The sequence below is a fragment of the Moschus berezovskii genome, chromosome 2 (genome assembly GCF_049115385.1).
Source record: "Moschus berezovskii isolate FMDL1 chromosome 2, NW_MosBer_1.0, whole genome shotgun sequence".
NCBI classification, from domain to species: Eukaryota; Metazoa; Chordata; class Mammalia; order Artiodactyla; family Moschidae; genus Moschus; species Moschus berezovskii.
Window position 1 is genome coordinate 120,205,102 of NC_142461.1, and position 23,776 is coordinate 120,228,877.

At 40.7% G+C, this 23,776-nt stretch overlaps 1 protein-coding gene across 1 annotated transcript in view; it reads right to left on the reverse strand.

Moving 5' to 3' along the window:
• PDE11A (phosphodiesterase 11A) overlaps positions 1-23,776 on the reverse strand; it is a 425,341-nt gene that overhangs the window by 248,040 nt on the left and 153,525 nt on the right. The window contains exon 4 of the mRNA XM_055398553.2: positions 21,694-21,834. Coding sequence (XP_055254528.1) covers positions 21,694-21,834 — 141 coding nt within the window. The remainder of the gene's footprint in view (positions 1-21,693; positions 21,835-23,776) is intronic.

The window sequence follows — 23,776 nt, forward strand, 5'->3', positions numbered from 1 at the left end:
AGCCAAAGGAACTATAAAATCTATTCATTTTTACCTTTTACTTTGGCTTTTGAGAAGCTCAGAAAAAATCCCTAGGTTCAAAGTTACATCATTTCTTGCAGCACAATTTGGTTTTTAGTTTGTTGATTTGGTTTCATTTTACTTACATCTACTTTCTCTTTATTCCTTTTGATTTGAAAGTTTGCCTTTCATTCTGGTAAGTGTTTGGCATACAGTAAGCACTCAGAAAATATTTGTTCACTATGAATTTTTGTTATTTTTGCTGAAGGTTGCCTTAAATGCTTTTGGCAACTAACTGAGTAAAAGTATCAGCAAAAAGGAGATGAAGTACTTACATACTTGGAAAATGTATGAAGCATATAAAAATGCTTTTACACATGATATAACATAAATTTGCTTATGTAAAGTTAATTACAGTTGAACAAAGCTATTATGGGCCATTGTGTGTGTGTGCATGCTCAGTCCACCGACTCTTTGCCACCCCATGGACTGTAGCCCACCAGGCTCCTCTGTCTATGGAATTTTACAGGCAAGAATATTGGAGCTGGTTGCCAATTCCTACTCCAGGGGATCTTCTGACCCCAGGGATCGAACCTGGGTCTCTTGTGCATTGGCAGGCAGATTCTTTACCACTGAGCCAACTGGGAACCCCCAATAATTTGTGTAAAAGAGTATATTTTTCAGGGGCATAGATGGGAATCTGAAATAGTGGGTAAGAGAAATACAACAATTAGCTGATAGCAAACAATGCAAGAATAAAAGAGAAGCGGGCTTGAGTTCCATCAAGACAGTAATAAAAAATAAGCAGAGCAATGAAGCTCTGAAGACAAACCCACTGGTGACTGTCAGCCAATATGATCAAGGATGTGGCAAAACACCATCCTTGGCTCCATAAGGTGCATAAAGTTAGTCAGGTCCCAAACCAGCAGACAGCAAAAGGCTTCAAAAACATTCTGGAGTAAATCTTAAGATTGTCACAGAAATCTTAGTCTAAATCACATATTCAGGAACACAAGATTGCCAGTGGAATTCCCTCACAGATTTTCTGAATTTAGGGCAATCTGAGATTAAGTTTATAATCTCAAAGTTACCAGAATATTGAGCCCTTAAGGCAACATACACATGGGCCTTGGCCTTGAGGACAGCAAGATAAATGGCAAAGAAGTTTTAGAGTTCTGTATATATACAGTTTTATACAGCTGTAAACTCACCTGCTTGCTCCCCATTCCTCCAGAGCCGCAATAGGCAAAAATAAAACACTGTAGGCCAAATCTGGCCCCTATCTGTTTTTAAAAATAGAGTTTTATTTTAACAGAGCACACTCATTAATTTAAATATACCTATGGCTGTTTTTTGCTATGACAGTAGGGTTGAGCAGAGACCCCATGGGCCACAAAGTCAACAATATCTACCAGCTGGCTCTTTACAGAAAAAAAAAAAAAAAAGCTAACTGCTGGTCCAGAGTGATCTCTGAAACAAGTCAGCTAGTTATTTTCTGCCAAGCTGTTAATGGCTAATGATAGATTAATGTATCTGTGTTCCCATGTAATTTATCTATAATTCAGAAAGAAGATTCCTGGAGTCAAAATCTTTTCATTTGAAATAACACTGTAATGATAGAAATTTTAGGCACCAGGATGAGTGTTGGGGAGTATAACTGAGGACACGCATATGTCCCAGTTGTCATGGGACCATCCCATTCTAAATGAACTTGTTGTCATGGGACAATTATTAAAAGTAGCCCCTTTCACTTTCAAAAATATCTTTGTTTGAAAAGCAAAACTCTAGGCAGCCATGGCTCAAACAACTTATATATTTAAAAGGAATTTGTTAAAAATATAATGTGCCCAGGTTGAAAATTATTTACAGTCAGACACCTGGGTTAAAAAACTGAAACAGCAAAAACAGCTAAAAAATTTTGATGCAATCTAATGGGATATGTAGTGTCACCATGGAGGTTATGACCAATAAAAAATAGATGAAAGCACCAACAAATGAGAATGAAGTACACATTTTATTCTTGACTTGGACAATTTGAATGGTTCTTAGTTTCTAAATTTTAAAAATCTATTCTCTAATTCCAATTCTGATTTTTATTATAGATACACTAAATGAATGCAGATTAAATAAATATATAAATGCACACATACACTAAGTAAAAAGGGAATCTTACAAGAGAAACATCAGAAGTGGTTTATAGGTCAATGAAACTGAACAAACAGTTCCAAGTTCCTCTGGCTGTTGATCAGCCCTAGGCATTACACCCCCCTGGGGAAGGCAGCACACATGCCATAGGGAAGTAAGCAAAATATCCCCAAGCATCTCTGACTGTTCTTTGGAAAAGCTCCATGGACAGAAGTCTTTGATTTGCATATTTATCAAGCACTAGTTGGCCTGGTTTCTCTGTTTTCTTTTTTTTTAATTTAAAAACAACTTTAAAAAAATGCTATGTTCAAATAGATATTCCTGCTACCAAAAAGAAAATACAACTGATCTAATAAGTAATCACTATTTGGGGGGTTGTACTTTTCTTAAATCAAACCCCATACCCTCCAGAGATGCTCCGAGGGCTCCAACATGCCTTGTGCGCACCGGGACCCAGAGACCCACAGAGACTGAGCCAGAACTGTGTCGAGGAGTCTCCTGAGGAGGTGCAGGTGAGCCGTGGACTGCTGCAGGGGCAGGGCTCTGGGTGCAGCAGACCTGGCTATGGCATAAGCTCTTGGAGGAGGTCGCCGTTAACCCACCATAGAGCCGCCAGAACTTGCACAGGACTGGGGAAACAGACTGTTGGAGGGCACAGACATAACCTTGTGCACCAGGACCCAGAAGAAAGGAGCAGTGACCCCACAAGAGACTGCCCCAGACTTTCCCGGGAGTGTCCAGGAGTCTCTGGCAGAGGTGTGGTCAGCGGTGGCCTGCTGCAGGGTTGGGGGCACGCTGAGTGCAGCAGTGCGTGTGTGGGACCTTTTGAAGGAGGTCGCCATTATCTTCATTACCTGCACCATAGTTTGGCCTCAGGTCAAATAACAGGGAGGGAACACAGACCGCCCTTCAACAGAAAATTGGATTAAAGATTTACTGAGCATGGCCCCGCCCATCAGAACAAGACCCAGTTTCCCCTTCAGTCAGCGTCTCCCTTCAGGAAGCTTCCATTAGCCTCCTATCTTTCTCCATCAGAGGGAAGACAGACTGAAAACCACAATCACAGAAAACTAACCAATCTGATCACATGGACCACAGCTTTGTCTAACTCAGTGAAACTATGAGCCATGCACTGTAGGGCCACACAAGACGGACAGGTCATGGTGGAGAGCTCTGACAAAACATGGTCCACTGGAGAAGGGAACGGCAAACACTTCAGTATCCTTGCCTTGAGAACCTCATGAACAATTCAGTTCAGTTCAATTCAGTCATTCAGTCGTGTCTGACTTTTTGCAACCCATGGACTACAGATGGCCTCTCTGTCCATCATCAACTGCCAGAGTTTACTCAAACTCATGTCCATTAAGTCGGTAATGCCATCCAACCATCTCATCCTCTGTCGTCTCCTTCTCCTCCTGCCAAAATCTTTCCAGCATCAGGGTCTTTTCAAATGAGTCAGGTCTTCGCATTAGGTGGCCAAAGTATCGGAGTTTCAGCTTCAACATCAGACTTTCCAATGAATATTCAAGAAATTAGTCCAAGGTACTTTGAAGTCCAAAGGACTATCAAGAGTCATCTCTAACACCACAATTCAAAAGCATCAATTCTTCAGCACTCAGCTTTCTTTATAGTCCAACTCTCACATCCATGCATGACTACTGGAAAAACCAGAGCCTTGACTAGATGGACCTTTGTTAGCAAAATAATGTCTCTGCTTTTTAATATGCTATCTAGGTTGGTCATAACTTGTCTTCCAAGGAGCAAGTGCTTTTTAATTACATGGCTGCATTCACCATCCACAGTGATTTTGGAGCACAAAAAAATAAAGTCTGCCACTGTTTCCCCATCTATTTGCCATGAAACGATGGAACCAGATGCCATGATCTTTGTTTTCTGAATGTTGACCTTTAAGACAACGTTTTCACTCTCTTCTTTCACTTTCATCAAGAGGCTCTTTAGTTCTTCTTCACTTTCTGCCATTAGGGTGGTGTCATCTATATATTTGAGGTTATTGATATTTCTCCTGGCAATCTTGATTCCATCTTGTGCTTCATCCATCCAGCATTTCTCATGATGTACTCTGCATATAAGTTAAATAAGCAGGGTGACAATATATAGCCTTGACATACTCCTTTTCCTATTTGGAACCAATCTGTTGTTCCATGTCCAGTTCTAACTGTTATTTCCTGACCTGCATACAGGTTTCTCAAGAGGCAGGTCAGGTGGTCTGGTATTCCCATTTCTTTCAGAATTTTCCACAGTTTGTGGTGATCCACACAGTCAAAGGCCTTGGCATAGTCAATAAAGCAGAAATAGATGTTTTTCTGTAACTTTCTTGCTTTTTCGATGATCCAGCGGATGTTGGAAATTTGATCTCTGGTTCCTCTGCCTTTTCTAAATCTAGCTTGAACATCTGGGAGTTCATGGTTCACATATTGCTGAAGCCTGGCTTGGAGAATTTTTAGCATGACTTTACTAGCATGTGAGATGAGAGCAATTGTGCGGTAGTTTGAGCATTCTTTGGCATTGCTTTTCCTAGGAATTCGAATGAAAACTGACCTTTTCCAGTCCCAAGGCCACTGCTGAGTTTTCCAAATTTGCTGACATATTGAGTGCAGCACTTTCACAGTATCATCTTTTAGGATTTCAAATAGCTCAACTGGAATTCCATCACCACCACTAGCTTTGTTTGTAGTGATGCTTCCTAAGGCCCACTTGACTTCACATTCCAGGATGTCTGGCTCTAGGTGAGTGATCACACCATCATGATTATCTGAGTCATGAAGATCTTTTTTGTAAAGTTCTTCTGTGTATAACAAAATGTGGTCCACTGGAGAAGGGAATGGCAAACCACTTCTGTATTCTTACCTTGAGATTCCCTTGAACAGTATGAAAAGGGAAATAGATAGGACACTGAAAGATGAACCCCGCCCAGATCGGTAGGTGCCCAATATGCTACTAGAGATCAGTGGAGAAATAACTCCAGAAAGAATGAAGAGACAGAGCCAAAGCAAAAACAAAACCCAGTTGTGGATGGTGATGGAGGCAAGGCCCAATGCTGTAAAGAGCAATATTGCATAGGAACCTGGAATGTTAGGTCCATGAACCAAGGCAAATTGGAAGTGGTCAAACAGGAGATGGCAAGAGTGAACACAGACATTCTAGGAATCAGCAAACTAAATTGGACTAGAATGGGTGAAATTAACTCAGATAACCATTATATCTACTACTGTGGGCAAGAATCCCTTAGAAGAAATGGAGTAGCCATCATAGTCAAAAAACAGAGTTTGAAATGCAGTATTTGGATGCAATCTCAAAAACGACAGAATGATATCTGTTCTTTTCAAGGCAAACCATTCAATATCACGGTAATCCAAGTCTGTACCCTGAGCAGTAATGCTGAAGAAGCTGAAGTTGAACGGTTCTATGAAGACCTACAAGACCTTCAAGAACTAACACCCAAAAGAGATGTTCTTTTCATTATAGGGGACTGAAATGCAAAAGTAGGAAGTCAAGAAACACCTGGAGTAACAGGCAAATTTGGCCTTGGAGCATGGAATGAAGCAAGGCAAAGGCTAATAGAGTTTTGCCAAGAGAACGCACTGGTCATAGCAAACACCCTCTTCCAACAACACAAGAGAAGACTCTACACATGGACATCATCAGATGGTCAACACCAAAATCAGATTGATTATATTCTTTGCAGCAAAAGGTGGAGAAGCTCTATACAGTCAGCAAAAACAAGACCAGGAGCTGACTGTGGCTCAGATCATGAACTCCTTATCGCCAAATTCACGCTTAAATTGAAGAAAGTAGGGAAAACCACTAGACCATTCAGGTATGACCTAAATCAAATCCCTTATGACTATACAGTGGAAATGACAAATAGATTCAAGGGATTAAATTTGATTAGATTAGACATAGTGTCTGAAGAACTATGGATGGAAGTTCATGACATTGTACAGGAGGCAAGGATCAAGAATATGCCCAAGAAAAAGAAATGCAAAAAGGCAAAATGATTGTCTGAGGAGGCCTTACAAACAGATATGAAAAGAAGAGAAGTGAAAGGCAATGGAGAAAAGGAAAGATATACAAATTTGAATGCAGAATTCCACAGAATTTCAAGGAAAGATAAGAAAGACTTCCTCAGCGATCAATGCAAAGAAATAGAGGAAAACAATAGAATGGGAAAGACTAGAGATCTCTTCAAGAAAATTAGAGATACCAAGGGAACATTTCATGCAAAGATGGGCTCAAGAAAGGACAGAAATGGTATGGACCTAACAGAAGCAGAAGATATTAAGAAAATGTGGCAAGCATACACAGAAGAACTATACAAAAATCCTCATGACCCAGATAATCATGATGTTGTGATCATTCACCTAGAGCCAGACATCCTGGAATGTGAAGTCAAGTGGGCCTTAGGAAGCATCACTACAAACAAAGCAAGTGGTGGTGATGGAATTCCAGTTGAGCTATTTGAAATCCTAAAAGATGATACTGTGAAAGTGCTGCACTCAATATGTCAGCAAATTTGGAAAATGCAGCAATGGTCACAGGACTGGAAAAGGTCAGTTTTCATTCCAATCCCAAAGAAAGGCAATGCCAAAGAATGCTCAAACTACTGCACAATTACACTCATCTTACACAGTAGTAAAGTCATGCTCAAAATTCCCCAAGCCAGGCTTCAGCAATACATGAACTGTGAACTTCCAGATGTTCAAGCTAGATTTAGAAAAGGCAGAGGAACCAGAGATCAAATTGCCAACATCTGCTGGATCATCAAAAAAGCAAGAAAGTTCCAGAAAAACATCTGTTTCATTGACTATGCCAAAGCCTTTGACTGTGTGAATCACCACAAACTGTAAAATTCTGAAAGAGATGGGAATACCAGACCACCTGACCTGCCTCCTGAGAAATCTGTACGAAGATCAGGAAGCAACAGTCAGAACTGGACATGGAACAACAGATTGGTTCCAAATAGGAAAAGGAGTATGTCAAAGCTGTATATTGTCACCCTGCTTATTTAACTTATATGCAGAGCACATCATGAGAAATGCTGGACTGGATGAAGCACAAGATGGAATCAGATTGCCAGGAGAAATATCAATAACCTCAGATATATAGATGACACCACCCTAATGGCAGAAAGTGAAGAAGAACTAAAGAGCCTCTTGATGAAAGTGAAAGAGGAGAGTGAAAACGTTGTCTTAAAGCTCAACATTCAGAAAACTAAGATCATGGCATCTGGTCCCATCACTTTATGGCAAATAGATGGGGGAAAAGTGATAGACTTTATTTTTTGGGGCTCCAAAATCACTGCAAATGGTGACTGCAGCCATGAAATTAAAAGACGCTTGCTTCTTGGAAGACAAGTTATGACCAACCTAGACAGCTTATTCAAAAGCAGAGACATTACTTTGCCAACAAAGGTCCACCTAGTCAAGGCTATGGTTTTTCCCGTGGTCATGTATGGATGTGAGAATTGAACTCTAAAGAGAGCTGAGCACTGAAGAATTGATGCTTCAACTGTGGTGTTGGAGATGACTCCTAAGAAGAGTACCTTGGACAGCAAGGAGATCCAATCAGTCCATCCCAAAGGAAATCAGTCCTGAATATTCATTGAAAGGACTGATACTGAAGCTGAAAGTCTAGCATTTTGGCCCCCTGATGCAAAAAACTGACTCATTTGAATAGACCTTAATCCTAGGAAAGATTGAAGGCAGGAGGAGAAGGGGACAACTGAGGCTGAGATGGTTGGATGGCATCACCAACTCAATGAACATGAGTTTGAGTAAACTTTGGGAGTTGGTGATGGACAGAGAGGTCTGGCGTGCTGCAGTCCATGAGGTTGCTAAGAGTCAGACATGACTGAACAACTGAACTGAACTGAGTTTTCTTAATTCCTATTTTCCACAGGAGGACTAATATATAGGGCAAAAGAATGAAATAAATGATCGTTCACTGCCATCTTTCTTGATAAATCCCTCATTATGATAATGAAGTAATTCAGTCATTTATTCAGCCAATCGACACTTACCAAATACTTATGGTACCAGGCACTGTGATAGGGTCTGGAAATACCAACGAGAAGAAATCATGTTCTCCCTTTGTACTCACAACATAGTAAAGAGGGGGAGACTCTTCACAAAGATATAATCGCACCACAATACATAGTCAAAATTCTACAAGTGCACAGAAGAGGGTGCTGGAGAAGTTTCCACGTGAACTATGTCCTGAAGAGCGAGCAGATATACTCTAGGCTGAAAAGTGGAGGAACTTTTCCAGGTTGAGGGACTAAATCATTCAAGGTTTTGCCAGAAAACAGAGAGGACACTCAGAATGTTTTAACTGAAACTAATTCAATAAAGGGAAAAGGTAAAGAAACCAATAAGGAAAGGTGAGTTTCTCTGGGACTAGACAATTAGAGAGTCGTTAACGCCCCTAGCTCTGAGGGGACACAGGAGGGAGTGAAGGAGGGAGGGGGTAAGGTTATTGGTGACCTGGAGGAGCTGGGGCTATGGTATGATGGGCCTTGGAAGAATCCAACCACCTCTACAACTGGCAGAGAAAGGATAAGGAGATAACTACCTCAAGTCTGTCTCTCCTTCAGCTCCTAAATCTTCTGTTGATTCCTCCTGTTTATCAAACTCAACTGAAAGTCAGAGGACAAAAAAGCCCAAGTGGTTCAGTACATATGGATCAACCTTCAAAGGCACTGAGCTAAAGGAAGAAAAACCAACAAGAGATGGGGGAAGTGGGATTTGCAAAGAACAGTCAGTACAGAAGTGACAATGTTGAACTTTACCTGAGCCCTTCTCCCCCAAAATGGCATAATGATAAAGAAATACTTCCACTGCTTTGTCTTCAAGATTTGGCTAACCTTGAAGAACCACCCTACCCTAGAGCATTTCAAAATAAGACCTGTCTCTATCCTTCCCCATGACTCCTCTACACGGCACAAATGATGCATTTAACTCCTTTGTCTACATGCATCTGAAAGACCCCAGGCTCCCTTTCTTTTGAGATGTTCCTCATAAATGAATGTTCTTCCTATTGCAACAGCCCAGATGAAATAATTTCAGTTGTGTGGTACATTATATCTCTCACAGGAATGACATATGCAAAACTACAGAGGCAATACAACATAAGCTGACCACGGGGAGGAGGGATGCGGATAGAGTGAAGCTGAGGACCAGAAAGGAAAGCCAAAAGTTAAGTTGGCAGCAGAAGTTTTAGACCTTGAATGTTGAGCAGTTTGAACTTTATTGTGTAGGCAACAGACAATTATCAAAGGTTTTGAGGCAACAGAGAGGCAGATGTATGTTTTAGAACTATAACTAGAAGTCATATTTGAATCGTGTCCGACTCTTTGCGACCCCATGAATCACAGCACGCCAGGCCTCCCTGTCCATCACCAAATCCCAGAGTTCACTCAAACTCATGTCCATCAAGTCGGTGATGCCATCCAGCCATCTCATTCTCTGTCAACCCCTTCTCCTCCTGCCCCCAATCCTTCCCAGCATCAGACTCTTTTCCAGTGAGTCAACTCGTCGCATGAGGTGGCCAAAGTATTGGAGTTTCAGCTTTAGCATCAGTCCTTCCAATGAACACCCAGGATTGATCCCCTCCAGAATGGACTGGTTGGATCTCCTTGCAGTCCAAGGGACTCTCAAGAGTCTTCTCCAACACCACAGTTCAAAAGCATCGATTCTTCGGCGATCAGCTTTCTGCACAGTCCAACTCTCACATCCATACATGACCACGGGAAAAACCATTGCCTTGACTGGATGGACCTTGGTTGGCAAAGTAATGTCTCTGCTTTTTAATATACTATCATGGTTGTTCCAAGGAGTAAGCGTCTTTTAATTTCATGGCTGCAATCAGCATCCGCAGTGATTTTGGAGCCCCCCAAAATAAAGTCTGACACTGTTTCCACTGTTACCCCATCTATTTCCCATGAAGTGATGGGACCAGATGCCATGATCTTCGTTTTCTGAATGTTGAGCTTCAAGCCAACCTTTTCACTCTCCTCTTTCACTTTCATCAAGAAGTCATATTAAGAACTGACAAAAATGATGAGTGTTCTGTCTGCAAGTGAAGAAGCAAATAACAGGAAAATTTCTGGGAGAGACTACCAAAGTCAGAGTAAAGACAGTGGTAGAATGTCTGGGAAGGAGAGGCTAGAAATGATGCTTCAATGTAGAAGCAACAGAACTTTGAGGCAACTGAATGTAAACAGTAAGAAACACTCAGAGATTACTCTGTGGTTTCTAGTTTCAGTTACTTATTACATAATGATTCTATTAACTGAAATAGTAAATCTCAGAAGTGGCAAATACTTGGGGCAGCTTGTGGCAGAGATGGGCAGTGGGGACTAAACTTCAGGAGTTGGCTTATATACACACATATATACACATATATCTATCCACGTAAACACATATATACATGTGTATGCTTAACATATATAAATGATTAATACTGTGAGTTGAGTTAATATATTGACACATAATTGCTAATGAGTCAATATACACAAAGACATAATATGATATAATAATGATTAATGATGTAAGTATATACATATGTATATATATACAAAACAATGATTGTTGGGGTAACAACCAGAATTCTTTTAGATGCCTTTCATTTTGTACTCTAGAAAAAAGAACTTGGAACAAAAATCAAATAGGCTTTAAGTTGGTTTCCTTACAGGGAGAAGGAAAGTTAAAGAAAGCAAGATGGGGAAATGGGAAAGAAAGTGGAACAGAAAGGAAAGCCTGAAGCAATTTTTACCATCCACTTTGAGGCTGTTTCAGAACTATCAGAGAGCCATTACTACTTTCATCTCTTCCTCTCAAGCGCTGGATTCAGGAAGATCACCTAGTTCAATGGCTTAATTGTATGTGTATTCACATAAGAACCAAGAAGTTAAGGAACACATTAGAAAACAAGCGGAGCTTGTGCTTCATGGTTTAGAAAATAAGCCAGCTTCATACTGATGAACTCAGCTATAAAGTACTTCATGGTGTTCTGAACACGAAATAGCTGCCAGCCATCAGGATAATCCATGAAACGAGAACACATGTAAACACCAGTGCTGAGACAGTGCCTCAGGACAGATTAAAATGTCTACATTCTTGCTTTCCTTGACTAAGCACACCAAGAAACAGAGATAATAGTAAGTATATGGGCTTGAAAAGAAAAGAACCAAGGGAAGCGATAGGAATTGCTTAGACAGGTTCATGGAATGGAATAACATTAAGCAGGGAATATTCAGTTCATAGGACTAAGTAGTTCCTAATGTTGACAGCAGCTAGCTATGGAACAAATTTCTTATTTTTTCAGTCTAGTGGAAGATGCCATTGACAAAGTCACTTAAGATTGACTGACTAAAACACTAAAGAAAAGCAAAGGAGGGTAAAATATTAACTTTGGCAGGAGAGAAGGGCTAATAAGGCATTCCTCGTTCCTATTTTTGCCATCCATTGAGTAAACCGGTCAGTTTACACCTGACTGCCCAGTTTAAAAAGGACAAATGCAGTCTTAACACTGAGTTAAGAGCTTGACAAATCAGAGTTTCTACAAACTAGATTTAAATGTTTTTTCTCCCTCTTCCCCTCAATAACCAGCCTTTAAGAGTACTCAAATCACACACTCAAAAAAAAAAAACAAAAAAAACAGAAGGTTTTGTTTCCAGGAATGATTCTAATAAAATAGAGAAGAGCAAAAGTTATATTCAGAGGACAGAAATTGAGGAGATTCTTTTTTCCCTAAAATGATACTTTTTTTTTTTCTGATTGTAAAAAGTAGTGCATGGAATACCAGTAGAGGCGGTGCTATAAGTTCAGGCTTTGATTCTTCTGCTGTCTTCCAAAAACAAAGATTAATCAAATACAGAAAGTCAGAAAGACATATAGAAATTTAAAGGCAGAGAAAAGATAAGGGGAGAATAGGAGAGAGAAAAAATATCTCTATGGTCACAAACATGAAGACTCAGACCTGCTGTGCTCCAAGTCCAGAAACAGGCAGGCATCTTCTACTGGGCTTTGGGAACAAAACGTACTCCCTTGAGACAGGTGGCCTAGTTTCACCCCCAGAGACTGAACCATGCTGCTTCTGGCTACTGTAATATTACCACACAACAGGAGAGCCAAGCCACCAACATAAATAAGCACCTCGTTCTTGATTAGGGGCTAAGGAACTGTGCAAACTATTAGACAGGGAGGGAAGAATACAAAAGAGAATGAAAGAAAACAACGGTACAAACAAAACACCCTCCCATTAAATTGAGCTCTAATCCCAAATTAAAAAACAAACAATTAATATTAATATAGATAACTGAATCAACAACCCAGAGAACTGGATAAGACGATAGTGATAAATCAGTTACACTGAAGATTTGAACACACTTCTATCAGAGAATGATAGATGGATAACAAAAAATATTAAGGATATAAATGATTTGAACATCTTGTTCTTGATCATGGGCCTGGAGGAAAAGTCAGCTAGAAAAAATTCTTTTGGAAAAGACTTTCCTCCTTGAGGAAAAGCAGGATATGTAAAAAGAAGTTTCCCTTCTCCTCCTGGAATACATTTATAGGATGATATGCTCTCTGGATCTATACCAGGTTCCTGGACCCTGAAGGTGGAAGCCAGCAGGGAAGGCTAACCACTGAGACAGGAAAATGGACAGAGTCTGGGTCATTGATTACATCATCTGCTGCTGCTCCATTCCAAGAACCTTCTTGTCATGTAAGATACAAATGTTCTTGTTGTTCAAACCATTTTCCCTTGTGAATTCTGTTATTTGCAGAAATCTCTTAAACTGATCTATAGATTAAAGCCATTTTAATAAAAATCTACAGTTGTTCATGAAACTGGATAAGCTGCTCTTAAAATTTATATAAAAGAGTAACAGGTCAAGAATAGGCAAGCCAATTTTAATGAAGAACAACACTGAGGACTTGTCCTATCAAATATCAAAGAGGGTGATAAAATTATAGAAACTGAGAAAGTGTGATACTGGTGCAGAAATAGACAAACAGAGTAGTGGGACAAATAGTGAGCTCAGAAACACAGACAGTTACATATGGAAACCTGATATGATACAGAATGAGGGGGTTCTGAGACAACTGGTTATACTTACACAGCTTTACACTATACACAAAAATAAATTCTAGATGGACATGCTGCTGCTGCTAAGTCACTTCAGTCATGTCCGACTCTGTGTGACCCCATAGACGGAAGCCCACCAGGCTCCCCCATCCCTGGGATTCTCCAGGCAAGAACACTGGAGTGGGTTGCCATTTCCTTCTCCAATGTGTGAAAGTGAAAAGTGAAAGTGAAGACGCTCAGTCGTGTCCGACCCTTAGCAACCCCACGGACTGCAGCCTACCAGGCTCCTCCATCCATGGGATTTTCTAGGCAATAGTACTGGAGTGGCTTACACTATACACAAAAATAAATTCTAGATGGACATAAAAGCCCATAAATATCAGCTAGATTAAAGAGAACGTCATTATAGCATGGAGGTAGATAAAGAATTTTAGGAAACAAAACCTGTAAGTCACAAATCAAAAAGGAAGATTGATAAATTTGACACATTAAAATTAAAATAATCCATGCAACTAAGATACCTGTTGGAAGAGGAATAGCACCAAGTGCAGTCTTGGCTATGTATGCCAAGACCATAAGGTCCTACTTTCTGTCTGGTTCATTTCTCAGGATTGTGTTTACCAGGAACATCTAAGCAATGAGGTGTCATCTCTCCCCAGACAAACAGCAGGCTAGATACCACTCAATGTAAAAGGGATCTATTCTCCAAGTACAATGTTCCTCTACAAGTATAATATACGTCACCCACAGCTTCTTAGCCTTAGCTCCATGTATTCAGTACTCAATGCTATGCTTATGTCTTCTCCATTGCTTGCTTGGCTTGATTTCAACCTGTCATATTTTTCAGGAAGGGCTTCTTGGAACTAAGTTTCCCACACTCTCCTTTGCATATTTAAAATGTCTATCTGTGGCTTATGTAATTGAATACGAATTTGGCTGGGTTTTAAATTAAAGAGTCATATTTTCTTTCCCTGAGGACTTGGTATCTGTTCCTGTACTGTGTTCTTGAGCTGGAGAGTGCCACCAGGAAGACTAACATCAGAATGAACTTTCCTTCAATAGGTGACTCGATGTTGTCTAGATGCCCACAGCATCTTTTCATTATCTTTGAAGTCCATAAGCACTGGATGTGTTTCAATACTAAGCAGTGAGCATCAGCTTTTCCTGAAATGATGTGTTCTTTCAGGCTGCAAATTCAAGTTTGCTTTCATTTCAGTAAAATATCCTATTTTTACTATTGTTGGTCAGTCACACAGTCACGTCTGACTCTTTGTGACCCCATGGACTGCAGCATGCCAGGCTTTCCTGTCCTTCACTGTCTCCTGGAGTTTGTTTGAACTCATATGCATTGAGTTGGTGATGCCATCCAACCATCTCATTCTCTGTTGTCCCCTTCTCCTCCTGCCTTTGATCTTAACCAGCATCAGGGTCTTTTCCAATGAGTTGGCGCTTCACATCAGGTGGCCAAAGTATTGGAGCTTCAGCTTCAGCATCAGTCCTTCCATATTGGAACTTCAGCTTCAGCATCAGTCTTTTCAATGAGTATTCAGGGTTGATTTCCTTTAGGATTGTCTGGTTTGATTGCCTTGCCGTCCAAGGAATTTTCGAGTCTTCTCCAGTACCACAGTTCAAAAGCATCACTTCTTTGGTGCTCAGTCTTCTTTATGGTCCAACTCTCACATCTGTACATGACTACCAGAAAGACCATCACTTTTATTATACAGATCTTGGTCAGCAAAGTAATGATTCTGCTTTTTAATATGCTATCTAGATTTGTCATAGTTTTTCTTCCAAGGAGAAAGTGTCTTTCAATTTCATGGCTACAGTCACCATTAGCAGTGATTTTGGAACCCCCCCAAAATAAAGTCTGTCACTGTTTCCATTTTTCCCCCATCTATTTGCCATGAAGTGATGGGACTGGATGCCATTATTTTTTTGAATGTTGAGTTTTAGGCCAGCTTTTTCAGTCTCCTCTTTCACCTTCATCAAGAGGCTCTTTCGTTCCTCTTTGCTTTCTGCCATTAGTGTGGTGTTATCTGCATATCTGAAGTTATTAATATCTCTCCTGGCAATCTTGATTCCAGTTTGTGATTTATCCAGCCCAGCATTTCTCATGCTGCACTCTGCAGATAAGTTAAATAAGCAGGGTGACAATATACAGCCTTGAACTACTCCTTTTTCAATTTTGAACCAGTCCGTTGTTCCATGTCCGGTTCATGACAAGTTTCTCCTTATTTTTTTCCTCCTGTCTCCTTTCTCACATTCTTTTCATAGATACCAAGTAGCCTTATTTTGGACTTTCTTTTTACTCCATATTTATCATTCTATCTTATCTTTTTATACTGTATTATTTTCCATTTCACTTCTAATTTTATCCTCCATGCCTCTGAAAATATGATAGAAATTCTTTTCTTCTGTTTTTAATGTAATGTTCATTTCTGTATGGTTACATATTTTCTTCTATTTCTTTCTAAGCTCTGCCAACTCAGTTTTCTTATCTATTTACTGTTTATCTTTTATTCCTTGAGTCCTTGTATCTCTCCTTTGAACACTTTTTTTCCCCTGAGAGATCACACTATCTTGAATTTCATTTCATGGAGAATTGTTAGCAATTTTTCTGGTGTGTGTTTCTCAACTGGTGTTTGCTTTTACATTCTTTTCCTCCTTTTTTTCTTTTGATATCTCTGCATAAGCTCCAGACTGGTGGCTTTTTGTTTTGGCTGATACAGTGGTAAAGAATCCATCTGCCAATGCAGGAGATGCAGGTTCTATCCCTGAATTGGGAAGATCCCATGGAGACGGAAATGGCAACCTACTCCAGTATCCTTGCCTGGAAAACTCCATGGACAGAGGAGCCTGGTGGGTTACAGTCCATGGGGACACAAAGAGTTGGACACACACCACGTCTTTAAGTAAATAATGGAGAAGGGGTGACATCAGGACAGTGGGTAAGGATGACTGCACTTGAATTTTGGTCTATTTTCTTTGAGTGCTTTTTCAACAACACACTCTTCCAGGCAACTCCTGCCTAACAGAGGCTGCCCTTGCTTACTATGAAGTCGTATATAACAGATATTTTTGTGTGATGAAAGCCTCAAATTCTCTCCAGGAGACCAAGATTAGCAGCTGCAGGGTGACTCGCTACTCACATTGTCAACTCTCCTGACAGCCTTGTTTCCAAGACAGTTTGTCTGAAATTTTCTTGTTCCACCCCACCTCTCCTGCCACTCTATGGCAGCAAGGGGGACTCAAGAAACATTCCTGAGCCTGCCCAGGCACCCATCCATACTGCTCCAAGCAGGTATGCTATGCACACTTTGTTGTGATAAACACTGTACTCTGTCCAAGATGGCTGGATGCAGGCAACTTCACTCAGCTTTCTACTGTACCCCACCCAATTTTCACTATGCTATGTGAGCCATGGGTTGGGTGATGATTGGAGTATAGAGTTATGAATGCTTTTTCTTTTGTGAATTATAGTTTTATTTCTTGTCCTTGGTGTTTTTAGGTTGGTCCTTAACTAGCAGAGGGTAATAAAAATGCATTTAGCAGATCCTCTCTCGTGACACCTTGACTTTCAAGTTCACTCTCTCACTGCGAGGTCCAGTACCTGCCCCCTTTTTCCATGAGATGATAAATTCTATCTCTGCTTGGGAGGATAAGATGCAAGATAACATAACTCATAAGGAGAAAATTAAGGCTCCATTAATTTAATAATTGTGAAAATATGATCTCACTTATGTACCCATATTTTGATAAAAATCACTTCCTTTTATATTTGTTTTTTCTCCTTTATTACTTACTTAAAAATATATCAAGGATACTATTCCTATACATATAGATAAGCATCATCATTTTAAAGGATATATAGCATTTCATTATATAAAACTTCTGTTGCTATTTGATTTATATTCTTACAACTATATAAAAACTGCAGTAAAACTTCTTATATACTGATTTTGCTCTCTTACTCTTCTCCATCTCTTTCACTGTGTTAAATTTTAAGAGGAGAAAATGCTGAATGCAAAGGCTATGCTCTTTTAAAACGGAAACATATTTTACCAAGCTTATATCCATATAGGCTACCCCAGTTTAAAATCTCATCATCAGTAATAAAAATGTCCATTTTCTCATACCCACACTCATACTTGCTGTTATAATTCTCGTAAATCTTTACCAGTCCGATGGCTAAAAAATCATAGAAGTGTTTTAATGTGCTTATATTCTGTAAGGAATTGTGTGAATGTTTTAGAAAAACTTTCCCCACCGAATGACTATAAAACAATACTCACCAGTATTTTTAAGCTCTTTTCTTACACAAATCTTTGCTCCATCTGAAATTTATATTGACTTTACAGAAACAAGACAAAAAAGTGGGCAGCTCATTTTTCAGTGTCATAAGAAAGTAAAGGCCACCCAAGGATTATCTAGGATGGAGATCTGAAAACTACTCCCTGCAGCCAAATCTGGCCCACCACCTACTTTTATCAGCCATACTGAGACTGTTTTCTTGCAGCCATACTGAACTTCAAGAGAGATCATATGACTTGCAAAGCCTAAAAAATTTACTATCAACCCATCCATTCTGCAGAGAAGGCAATGGCAACCCACTCCAGTACTCTTGCCTGGAAAATCCCAAGGATGGAGGAGCCTGGTAGGCTGCAGTTCGTGGTGTCTCACAGAGTCGGACATGACTGAAGCAACTTAGCAGTGGTAGCAGCATCCATTCTGAGGTGAGGAAGTGAGCCAGAGAACTTCATCTCGGCAGGATTTTCTGTCTGTTGAAACCTCTGTGCCAGCATTAGCTTTTGCTGCCTGGTGTCCTGTTCAGTTGGCTTCTCCTCTTATACATGGTGTGACTGTACATGGTTTCCTTCCCATCCTTTCTACCTTTCTACCTGACAATCAGGGTAGTGCACAGAACAGCGATCAGTCCCTTTAAGTCTGAAGTTTCAAGAAACTTCTGGTGAGAAGCATGTTAAAGGAAAGCAGGGCATTATGACTTTTCTGCGTGGTGATGCCACATATACAAGCCAGCCCCCACTGCCTCCCCGCCCCCGCACTCAGCTCCCCCACCACTTGCCTAGCAACCTTGATAAAAATTCTTTACAGCTTCTCAAATGGTACAAACAGATGGGTCTCCTCCTTTTGCACATAGTTCACTTTTACCCCTGACCTTGTCCCTCTGGATTGAAGGAGTTCATTCTCACTCTGAGAGGGAGGGGATGGGCAAACAGAAGAAACGATAGACTGGCCCCAGGTTTTCTGCCCTGACTGCCATTCCGAAAAATCTTAGAATGTTCAGTGTGACAGGGAAGAGGTCTTTTCAACTTTCACGACACCACCAACACCTTTACCGCATGCTACCATCTAGTCTGGCTTCCCCAGTGGCTTAGCAGATAAAGAATTCAACTGCAATTCAGGAGACACAGGAGACGAAAGTTCGATCCCTGGGTTGGGAAGATCCCCTGGAGAAGGAAACATCAACCCACTCCAGTATTCTTGCCTGAAAAGTCCCTTAGTCAGAGAAACCTGGTGGGCTATAGCCCAAAGGGTCGCAAAGAGTCGGACATGACTGAGCGACTGAACACACACACATGCCATCTAGTCTAGGGGGTGGTTTCTGACCCCCTCCCTACTTTATATTCTGAAGTTCTTACTGTCACTGTTATCCTCTCCAGCTCTGCCCCTACCTTCCATATTATTTTCTGTCATCTGTACTTTTCATCTCATTTGCCAAAGAGCAAGACGACAGGGTAAAAGTTAGTCCATGTTAGAAGATTTGCAAAAAATGATCACCCTAAGCCGGTTTAAATTACTTCCATGTCTGTTCTAACTGACAAAGCAAACAGTGAATCTGTCCCTGTTCAGATTCCACCTGGCCCCCCAGCCACCTGCCCTCATGGGGATCTGGAAGTGGCTCGCAAACCCTGGAAACAAGCCCCAACAGTTTCCCCTTCCTGCCTTTGCTCAAGGAGAGCCCACTGCCAGCCAGGCACCCACTAGCATCCCACTTCTTCCCACTCCTTTCAGAGGCTTTCCTGTCAGGTGGTGGGGAATATTCTTGCAGGTCAGTCAACTCTTGGAGCCTGAATTCCTCATCAATAAATGAGGATGATAATACTACCTAGCTCATAAGGATGCAGTAAGTTCTAAATGAGCCAAAATGCTTTATGAAGCATCCAGAAGCACTTCATATATATGGGCTATGTGTGTGTTCTCCCAAGGATCTATTGTGTTGTGTGTGACTGAACCATTAAGTCGCTTCAGTTGTGTCTGACTCTTTGAGACCCTATGGACTATAGCTCGCCAGGCTCCTCTGTCCATGGGATTCTCCAGGCAAGAATACTGGAGTGGGTTGTCATGCCCTCCTCCAGGGCATCTTCCTGACTCAGGGTTCAAACCTGTGTCTCTTATGTCTCCTGTATTGGCAGACAGGTTCTTTACCATTAGTGCCATCTGGGAAACCCAGGATCTACTGATTTTTACACAACCACAGGATAACTGCAAGGCTATTGTTTGTTTAAACCACATTTGCTGAGAAGAAATAACACCAAACTCTAGAGTTTGATTATAAAGAAATCTGAGTGCCGAAGAATTGATGCTTTTGAACTGTGGTGTTGGAGAAGACTCTTGAGAGTCTCTTGGACTGCAAGGATATCCAACCAGTTCATCCTAAAGGAGATTAGTCCTGAGTGTTCATTGGAAGGACTGATGTTGAAGCTGAAACTCCAATCGTTTGGCCACCTGATGCAAAGAACTGACTCATTTGAAAAGACCCTGATGCTGGGAAAGATTGAGGGCAGGAGGAGAAGGGGACAACAAAGGATGAGATGGTTGGATGGCGTCACCGACTCAATGGACATGAGTTTGGGTAAATTCTGGGAGTTGGTGATGGACAGGGAAGCCTGGCATGCTGCAGTCCATGGGGTTGCAAAGAATCAGACACGACTGAGCAACTGAACTGAACTGAACTGCTAAGATATGGGGAAATACTCCCAAACATTTTAAATATATATAGATTTTTGAAAGCTTAATGATAAATAGATAACCAACAAGATCCTACAGTATAGCATGGGGAACTATACTCAACATCTTGTAATAGCCTATAATGGAAAAGAATTCCAAAAAGGATATACATAACTGAATCACTTTGCTGAATACCTGAAACTAACACAACATTGTCAATCAACTATATCAATGAAATTTTTTAAAGAACTTAAAATATTTTAAGTTTTACAATATTTACTATTAAATCTCCAAAATTTACCCAAGGTTTTTATTTTTTGAAGAAATCAAACCTAAAGGCAAAGACAATAACCTTTCTAAGTAACTACAGTAAAACATCATTCTCTGGGGTATTAAAACGGCACTTAATTGCTAGACAATTCCTGGTCTTTGAAGAGAGTTCACGGCAAAGATATTAAACTGCTGCTGAGGGTGTAGACATTTAGCTTTCAAGAAGCTAGATGGATGACGGTCATTATTTTCAATATTGCTATGTATGTACCCAGCAGACTTCCCACAAAGAGCCAGAGGATCTAAAAGACCCTGAAAGCCAAGATAAGGCAGGCCCGAGGCCAAGGCCAAGGGCTGCTTGCCCCCGAAGTGAGAGTAAGTAGCCCCTGAATGAGGAGGGAAGGAGCCTCCGCCTCCTGGCCGGCGCGCACTGAGCTAGCGTCCACAGGCCCGAAGCTGCAGTAGAGGAAGGTGGAAACGCGGGAAGCAACAGACAAGCCTCTGCTGGAGAGTGCCGCTCCCACTGAGGCTGGGGCGAGCCTTGCGCCTCCGAGCGCAGGCGCAAAGAGCACTGCTTCCCCACTCCCCGACCCCTACCCCCAGAAGAGGGCTGTGGAGTCCTGTGTGGACTGCAGTCCATGCTCACACGTGCTGAGCGCCTTCTCTTGCTGTGTGGGTTCAGTGGGAGGCTGGCAGCCTAGCTTCTCTTGTCTTCAGCTGTGTGAGTTTGGGCAACCCCTTCCATCACTTGAGCTTCCCTGGTGGCTCAGCTGGTAAAGAATCCGCCTGCAATGCAGGAGACCTGGGTTCCATCCCTGGGTTGGGAAGATCCCCTGGAGAAGGGAAAGGCTACCCACTCCAGTGTTCTGGCCTGGAGAACTCTATGGACTGTAGAGCCCGTGGGGTTGCAAAGACTCTGACAGCACTGAACGACTTTCACTTTCCCGTCCCTTAGCTGCCTCATCTGTGTACACAGAGCTCCACTAGACCTCAAGGTGGTCAGAGTTTCTCAGATGACAGCAGATCAAGACTGAAAAAACACATACAGGAAATAAAAAACTTTACTTTTATAAAAAGTCACCTCGTGTTAGAAGAGTCACAAAAGAGTGGTTCAAGTGGCGAGTTCACAAACTTAGTGACAACTAAACTAAACTTTACTTCCATAACACAGATGACAGATGAAAGATGACTTACTGGTGATTCAATGTCCTCCAGGAGTAAAACAGAACAGCGTTCACATTTCAACAGTGTTTGGGCCCGATGCATTATTTTCTTGACAATTTTCTCCAGGTCAGTCTGTTCTTCAAAGAGGTCATTAACCACCTCTAGCAAAGCCTAGGAAAGAGAAAATGGATGTATTTAGGTGGTTAAGGGACTGAATTACAATTTGTCTCTCAAAAATTCCATTTAGTCTTTGCTATAAAAATACAAATATTTTTGTGTGGCTAAATTTTAAAGTGTTTATGGTTGTTTTGACATATTTCCATTGTTTCATTTCATAACACAGTCTTGAATTATAAAATATAACTTGAGAATAGTGCCAGTCCATATGTGTGTGTGTGTGTGTGTGTGCGTGCATTTAGTCACTCAGTCATGTCCAGCTCTTTAGGATCCCATGGACAGTAGCCCACCAGTCCATATAATCCCACATAAATTCCTCATATATCTATATGACTATATTCCATACAGTTAATGACTACCTGATCTCATATAATCATTATTGACAGGCTTTTCTGCTCCTACAGTAGTTTTTCTGCAATGTTTAAAAATCAACTGGGTTGATTTGTAAATGTTTTAAAAAACATGACTGGGTTTAAAAATCAACATTTTAAGAATACCAAATACTTGATTCTCTCCAAGGCACATTTATTTCAGAAAATTACAAAGCATCTCTTCCTCACCATCTGGAAGAAATTCTTTCCTGGTGGCTTCCCTGGTGGCTCATACGGTAAAGCATCTGCCTATAATGCGGGGGACCTGGGTTTGATCCCTGGGTCGGGAAGATCCTCTGGAGAAGGAAATGGCAACCCACTCCAGTACTCTTGCCTGGAAAATCCCATGGATGGAAGAGCCTGGTAGGCTACAGTCCGTGGGATCACAAAGAGTCGGACACGACTGAGAGACTTCACCTTACCTTACCTTCCTCACCATCTGGAAGAAATAGCTTCATGGTCAAACTCAAGACTTATTTTCACTAATATATATCTCTCACAGAACTATTAAAGAATTATAGTAGTGGATGCTAGTTAAGTTTCAAAACCTTCAAATATATATATACAGTTCAGTACAGTTCAGTTGCTCAGTCGTGTCTGGTAAAAACCTCTTAATCCCTCTACACAAGAAATCTGTCCAGGAGAACATTTAAATGCCATTATACATCTCAAAAAGAAAACATCATTAAAAATTTATTAAAATAATAAAAAGCATAAAAATTAAAGAAAAAACTTAAATTCTAACTTGAAAACTGTATACTCATTTAAAAATGAAATTGTGATAACATGTCATTTTATCCAACTAAGCTAGCTTGCAATTTATACATTGAAATAATATTTATTTAGAATTTTTAATTACATGGATACATCCAGAGATTGAAGAACAGTGAGCCATTTAAGGTAGTAGCTATTTTGCCTCTATCAGAGTGCAATCAGAAAATTACACAGCCAGTGAATTGGCCAGAGGATGCTTTATTCAATAGAATTTAATATGATGTCTCCAGTCTGACCTGTCACAAAAGGATTTCATGGGTTTTCAAATTCACATCTATTCTGATAGGTGTTGTTGACTAATTTTCAGCTTTGGTAATGAATTTGATTTGTCCTGAAACCATTTGAAACATGAGAATTTCTTCTCTGAGTCTATTCAGGTAGAAAAGTATTTGAATGAATTAAGGGATCCATGAAATGAGTGCTTCCCTGAGCATCTCAAAGCGGACCCAAAATCTTGGACCGTGTTTTCTCTAAAGAGAGCTTGTGGCTGTGGCTAAGGGCTATGCATTGCTCTATGATTCCAAAGCAAAGAGAAACACTATGAGTTGAAAAAAGTTTTAAGTGTATTTTGTCCATTTGGCATTTGGACAGCAAATTGCTGAAAGAGGTCAATGTGTGGTAATTTCATGTGCAAATATAATATTAAAAATGAGGCAACTGTCTGCATAATTACCAACAAAATCCCCTGTTATTAAGGGAAGGGACATTATTTCCTTAATCATCCAGACTAGTTCTTCAGATGGATCATATTAACTGAACAATTATTTAACTTTTCAATTTGTTGTGACTGC